Source organism: Carassius auratus, chromosome 9 (assembly GCF_003368295.1).
Source record: "Carassius auratus strain Wakin chromosome 9, ASM336829v1, whole genome shotgun sequence".
In the NCBI taxonomy this organism is placed as follows: domain Eukaryota; kingdom Metazoa; phylum Chordata; class Actinopteri; order Cypriniformes; family Cyprinidae; genus Carassius; species Carassius auratus.
The window spans coordinates 11,535,747-11,543,220 of NC_039251.1; the positions used below are offsets into that span (position 1 = coordinate 11,535,747).

Sequence of the window (7,474 nt, forward strand, 5' to 3'; positions counted from 1 at the left end):
TAGTGTTACAAAATATTTCTATAGCAAATAAATGCTTTTCTTTTGAACTTTCTATTTATCAGCAAATCATGAAAAATCTATCATGATTTCCACAACAAATATTAATATTAAACATTGATGATAATAATAATAATGTTTCCTGAGCACTAAATCAGCATGTTAGAATGACTTCTGAAGGATCATGTGACAATTATTAACTAATTGGCTGCTAAAAATTCAGTTTTGCGACAAATAAATTACATTTTAAAATATATTGAAATAAAAAAACTGATATCGCAGTAATTTTTTAAGTATCACTGTATTATACAATATTTTTAACATAGTATGCTATGTGTATATATAAGCAAATTAAATCTAAAGTAGAAGTCATACATGCACAAGTTTAAAAGCAGTCAACTGTCAGTTAGGAAGCACTTGCTAAGAACTTATTGAGTCAGTACCCATGCGATAATACAGAGAGACAGAGAATATTAAATTTTGACATCAACTTGATTTGGAAATTCGAGTACTTTTGACATCCCTTATTATGTGCAACTACATTAAATGTATGCTGCTAATAGAGTTTGATGATTTGAAATGAGAGGCAAGAGATGAGGTGAAACAGACAGCTATCTGTTAAATCATGTCACAATCCACTGATATATTTGAACACTCTAAGAGAGATTTTGCATCTGTTTTTCGTCAAGTGGTACTCTAGCCTGAAAACGTCTTTCCACACACGTACAAATGTCAGGAAATCGGTTTTAACAGTTTGAAAAGACCAGCATATATTTAGTTTGAGATGCTGCTGTTGCAGGCCAGTCTTTTATAAACTTGAAACTAACATCATTGGTTATTCTTCGACCAGCTCGGAAATCCCTGCTGGACTTCCCAGTAAGATAGGAATAGATCTTAGTTTACTATAATCTGAATATTGCATTTGACAGGAAATTGTTGGCTCTCCTCCATATTGATTAGTGAGGAAGCTAATTAATCTTGCATTCTCTCAGGATTATTGGTCAAAAGCACTTCTGTAAAACTTGCCTTTGGCTGCAGATGTGAACTCTTTATCAGTTTTCCTTAAGATTGAAACCTGAGGGAATATGCGAGTTGCAATGTCATATTAGCAACTGATTATGAATATTAATTTCAAGCTGGAATAGTGTTTCTGATTAAACGAAACATTTTTTGAATGTGTTCAGTTTTATGCTATGTGTAACATTGAATCATAGTTTGATTGCTTTTACAAAGCAGCAGCAATGTCAATATGAGAAAAGACACCAACGTTCAATAAATAGGTAAATGTGTGGAATAAATGAGCTTCTAAATCAAATTTTAGAGTCAGAGACATCCATTTTTGTAATGCAGAACCGGCTGTGCTGTTTTCCACAGCTAAATCACTGAAGATACATAGGAGAACTGTTAAGAAGATAAATCACTATTTTCTCTGTATTGCATCCGTGCAATATTTCGATCAAGAAGCCTTCTGTTTGAACTGAATATATCAGCTCCATTATGATCAGACACATTTATGAGGTTATGAGCACATGGCTCAAACGCAATTCAGGGTTGTCTCTGCTGGTACATGGTTAGCCTGCAGAAAAAGAATCTCAAATAATGTATATATTCTTTTACAGTCTTAGAACCTTCTCAGAAGTGAGTCATTCACAGAAATTGTGAAAACGGTGTCTCTTTGTAGATAAAAGTTTATCAATTAAGATGCTTTCTATGAAGCTTGCCGCCTACAGTATTTGATTACATTAGTAATGTTTACTCCACCTCATGCTGTTCATACAGTGAAAGTGGATGGTGACAAAGGGAAAGAATGTCATGGAGTAATTTGTTCTTTTTCTCACAAAAAGCTACCATTTGGATTCAGAAGTCTTTAAGAATATTATAATATAATATAAGTCATATTTGACTACTTTTGTGTTGTTTTTTCCCCCTTCTGGAGCTTGACAATCTCTAGACACAATCCACTTTCATTGTAAGAGAGCTGCTTGAACATACTGCAAAATTGATCCTTTTGGATTGTGTTAATAGAACGAAAGTCACACAGGTTTGAAATTACATAAGGATGAGTAAATTATAGTGAAATACCCATGTCTGGCTGTCTGTATATTTTAAAAGTAAAGTTAATATAAAGTGCAACTTTGCCGAAAATGAAGTAAAACCAGCAGCTTGTAATGATGATGTTACCCTTGTATAAAAAGGGCAGGGAAGGAATTGACTTAACAATCTATGAATACCATCAGTCATCTTTTGGCTACCAAGGCTTTGTGTAAAAGCTGCTGAAACTTTGAAATGGCTTTTGCGGTTTGGTCCATTAACTTGGATTAGAGGATTTAGAGGAAACGGCTGGTAAATTTTGATGTCCCGAGGGAAGCGTGCAGTACAATGCCGACCCAAAAGATGATCTGTGGGTGCATATAACCCCTGTTAAACTGAGAGTTCTTTATGGTTTCTTGTAGGTTTATGAGAAGCTATTTAAATTCATTGAATGTCTACTTGGATCCTTTGATGTATGAATCCAATTAGTTAAATGAATGCAGAAACCATGACATGCTCTGCGTGGGGTCAAATGTCAACAGGCATTTAATCAAAACATTATTCAAAGTGACTCATTATGATGTTAAGACCACACAGTTAATGTGTTATAACAACTTGTTAAGCCTTTTTGGGGACAATTATTGCTTTGTAAATCAAAAATAAATTGTAGGGAAATTATGACCGAACTATAAGTTTGTGGAATGCGCTTTAAAATAAGGCAGCTTCATTTGGGGGGTGAATGTAATTGTGATTTTCTGAATAAAAATTGCAATTTACAGTGATTTGGTTTGCTTTTCTTGTTTATAATAATAATAATAATACTAATTAGAAAATGTAAAGATCAAAATATCTGTTTTCTCATTACCATTTGGTCTGTTCTCTCCAGGTTGTGAACTATCTGTTGAAAAAGTTGGAGCTGAATTACCATAGACACAACACAAGTGAGAGCTACAGTTGTGGAACACGCCGGAAGCTGTCGACAGCCTTGGCCCTGATCGGAAACCCTCAGATCCTTCTCCTGGTGAGCAGAAAATGCACATTATCCATTATCCAAGCTGAGACTAGTTGCTGTTTAGTAAATCATACAGCTACACTATAAATCACTGTATTGCATGCTGTCTTGAGTGTTTGCTCAGAGGGGTTTGAATGGGTAAAATGTTGCAGACTTGTTACAAACACCTCTGAAATGCGTTGGTGTGCTGTTTGGCCAAAGTCTTAGAGCATATTAGTTATTCTGATTTAAAATTTTGGCTCTGTGCACTGCACGATTGCATTTACCTGGAGAATGTGTGGGTTTGGCATTAGGCTTTGTCTTTTGTTCTGTAAGCGCAGAGAAACATCCCACATGTTTCTTACTGAACATGTCTCGTCTAACCTCTCAGGATGAACCCAGCTCTGGAATGGACCCACGTTCCAAACGTCACCTTTGGAAGATCATCTCTGAGCAAGTGATGGGCAAATGTGCTGTTGTCCTAACATCACACAGGTAATGAACGCTCCTGACTCACACTGCATCAGTGCCTCCAAACAAACAGCTGGTAGTAATGACACATTAAGGCAAAATTGAGTCAACAGTTGTTTTGAAGCTTTTTTGATGCCAAGAACATCCATATATGAGGGACAATTTGTAAATTTATAAAGGCAGCTAAATAATTTCATGTCCTGTATAAAGACCTATTTGCACTGAGAAAAATAATTGACAGCAATTGTCCTTTATACTGTCATTGTACTATGCAACCCTCTATTAGATTTTAGATTGAAGAGAAATATTTCAAAATCTATTCAAATGCATTTCTATTTAAACTGTATGAAGATTAAACATTATTTATAACTATTACTACCATAAATACATAAAAACTTATTTTTTGGTAATATGCATTGCTAAGAACTTCATTTGGACAACTTTAAAGGTGATTTTCTAAAATATGTATGTGTATTCCAGGTTTTCAAATAGTTGTACAGTATCTCAGCCAAATATTGTCCTACCCTAACAAACCTCACATGATGATGTTTAAATCTAAATTCCTACAGTTTTTTTATGGGTTTGGAGAGAGATAAATGGAGAGTTTCAGCAATATGTATTTGTGTCCTACAGCATGGAGGAGTGTGAGGCCCTTTGCACCCGTCTGGCTATAATGGTAAAAGGACAGTTCAGATGTCTCGGTTCCTTACAGCACATCAAAAACAGGTCAGTGGTTTATCTTTCTGAATCCTGTGTTTCCTCCTACCAATTATTTCCCATGGTTCTCTCACATCTCCTTTTGTTTTCCACTCTTATTGTTGCTCTAGAGCCTGATATCTCCTGCAGACACTTCATAATTTTGTCCCTGGTGATAAAATAATCTCTGTTATTCTGACAGGTTTGGTAAAGGATTCACGGTGAAGATGCACTTAGCTGGAGCCTCCTGCGATGTAGATATGATCAGTAACTTCATGCAGCAGAATTTCCCCAGCATGTGCCTGAAGGTGAGAAACAGAGTACATCATAATGGAGTTAAAACTTATTGAAAAGTTCAAGTGATTGAAAAGTTTGGTAGATTGACTTGACGGCAATATGCCGTATCTCAATTCAAATAGAAATAGGATGTTTGCTTAGTCTTAGAAGGCACAGCAGCAAAATTAAAACAGCAGGTCCATGGGTCAGAGTGTGGAAATGGTCATAAAAATTGAATTATGCCTGTTTTTGGGATACTTACATTATTAGGAGCCCCAAGGGGGAAGAAAATGTCACAAATTGGCTGTTGTGACCATTCAAAGTCGATTTTAAAAGTTAACACTGTCCATGTTCTGTTCATAAAGGATCATCACTCAAATATGGTGGAGTACCATGTGCCTGTTGCTCCTGGTGGTGTGGGTTCAATCTTTGGTCTGTTGGAGTCCAACAAGGCTGTACTGCAAATCAAACACTTCTCAGTCAGCCAGACCACTCTGGATGAGGTGAGATGCATACGTTGTTTTTGGTTATTATTTATTTACCCTCATGCTGTTGTTCTGTGGAACGCAAAGGGAGATCTGTTTGTTGGAAGAATTTTCACACAGCTTTTTTTCCATACAACTACAGTTCACAGTGATTTGTCAAGCTTTAACAGACATATAAAAGTAGTCCTTACACTAGGTTATATTGTTTACATTTTGAAGTCAACATGTGGGCAACAGACCAAAATACAAATTAAGGAGTAAACAAGAGAGTAGCTCTTGAATGTTTAGTGGCCAGGAAACAAAGGTGGAAATGGAAAGAAATGAAAAGAGACACAGGTGGTGATGTAGTGACTAAACAATTGTCTTGACTTGTCTCTTTAGGTTTTCATTAACTTTGCCATGGGGAAGACGGACACAGACGAACAGGAAGTCACTCAAGGAATGGACACTGACAGTCTAGACTCGTACAATGCATTGGACTAATGGAATACTTGGACATTATAGCATTCAAATAACCTAAAAAAAAGAAAAGAAAAAAAAAGATGTTAATTTAATACATAGGAAATATTTTATAGGCTATATCATATGTTGGTGTTGTGATTATTTCAATGAAAGACAAAAAACAAATATTTTTTTATAGAATAATGAAGTCGCCAAATACCTTACGGATAATTATTGTGGATTTATATGAATGATTATGTGTTAATTAACTCTTTCTGCTCTTCCAAACATGGGTTCAAATTTTGCTCAACTTTGGAGGAACTTCATATGGAAGTTTGATGCTATTTGTATCACCTTAAAAGGGTTAATATGCAGAAAGTCTATATTAGTTTACATAGTTCAGTGCAATACATTAGTCTTTCGTTTGTCATCAAACAACTCTGCTGCTTATCAAAGAAAATCAAGTCATTTATTAACTAAATTGTTTGAAATGTTATTAGCTCTTCCATATACATTAATCAAAACATGAATTACTGACACAAACAACCAGCAATGTGTTCCTTAATACAGAATTAAATATGTATTTAGAGTGAATAGCACTCTTGCAGCTCTTGTCTGGGGTTGATATAAATCACAAAGACCTTTTTGGCTCCAAGAAATAAATGATTCTTCAATGTCTGCACATCTTCACTCTCATTAATATTTTCTCGGAAGGCACATCTCTTGTTCAAGAATGTACTAAATATTTCATCGGCCCTTTCCTCTGTCTGCTTCAAGGCACGGTTCCTCTTTTAAAAATGTACCAAGCTTATTTTTACATTAATGCTATTTTTCACATGCAGTTGTTAAGCGTTTGTCTTATTGAATGTACTGCAATTGGTTTTTTATGTCACAAGTTGAGGTGTGCAAATCTTTTTTTTTTTTTTCATAGAAAATTTTGCACTGTGGAAATGATGAACTATCCAATGTCCAGACTGCATTTCAGGCATGTTCTGTCTTTTCTCTATCCATCCATCCATCCAAATTTTTAACCCCTCATAGTAGCATTTTAAAGCTAAATATCTCCACTACATGTTACAGACGTATTTTAAAATCAAATTTGACAAATTTCTGCACTGAAAGTGGTAAAGGGTTAGAAACTGTACTTGAATTATACAATAAGTAAATTAAAATGGAAATGATTCAAATCACTATTGTACAACTGTAAAATAAATCAATCACACGCACTGAAAATTATCTAGACATATCATATTTTAATAAAATATTTTTATATTATTTGTTAACAATTATTTTTTTAATTGTAGTAAATAAAAATTAAGCAACTATGTAATAACCCATACAGTATATTCACTTCATTGCAATATTGCGATAAAAGAAAAACAAGCTAATAGATACAGACGGTTGGTCTGGGAACGCCCCCGGGAACGCCCCGTCACGTGATGTGAATTTAGCCCGTGGGGGAAAACATTGGCGACAATTGAAATAAACGGGACAATCACTCCGAAGAGTTGCTGTGTCGTTTTCTGTACCTCCAATAAACTAACAAATTATGAATTTAAGTTCTACAACCTTCCTAATAAACATACAGCGCCGGAAAGGATTACAAGATGATCAAGGGAAGTTGTGGAATCCCAAGACTAAGCATGTGTGTGTGTGCAGTCGGCATTTCATCACAGGCAGGATATATGAACATCGTGTTCATTATTAACGTTATCAAAACTGTGTAAGGTTGTTTCAGAAAGTGGAATTCATATATAATTAGCCTTATCATTCTACATGAAGCAAAACTATGTAACGTTAGCCTAGTGTCGAACATAAACCCACTTAAAAAAAGCGTGTGGACACGTAACAACTTAGTTTTGTGTCAGAACTTTCACACTTTCATTCATAAATTCACCCCGTCTGTGTTTGCGAACCGATTGAATCGCGGAATCCAGTCAAAAAAAAGAACTTGTTGTATAAAGCAGAACGTCACGGGATTTGGCTATTTTTGAATGAATACATCTATATTAGGGCTGTAAAATGATTCAAATATCGATATGGACTAGTGTATATGAATATTAAAGTTAAAAGAGACTACAATTGT

The 7,474-nt window shown here is 35.1% G+C and overlaps 1 protein-coding gene across 2 annotated transcripts in view; it reads left to right on the top strand.

Moving 5' to 3' along the window:
* Window positions 1-6,621, top strand: part of LOC113108370 (uncharacterized) — a 66,778-nt gene extending 60,157 nt beyond the window's left edge. For both annotated transcript variants that reach the window (XM_026271445.1, XM_026271446.1), the window contains exons 70-75: window positions 2,915-3,049; window positions 3,411-3,514; window positions 4,124-4,216; window positions 4,389-4,494; window positions 4,828-4,965; window positions 5,329-6,621. In XM_026271445.1, the coding sequence (XP_026127230.1) occupies window positions 2,915-3,049; window positions 3,411-3,514; window positions 4,124-4,216; window positions 4,389-4,494; window positions 4,828-4,965; window positions 5,329-5,430 (678 nt within the window). In that variant the 3' untranslated portion in view covers window positions 5,431-6,621. The remainder of the gene's footprint in view (window positions 1-2,914; window positions 3,050-3,410; window positions 3,515-4,123; window positions 4,217-4,388; window positions 4,495-4,827; window positions 4,966-5,328) is intronic.
* The last annotated feature ends 853 nt before the right edge of the window (window positions 6,622-7,474 follow it).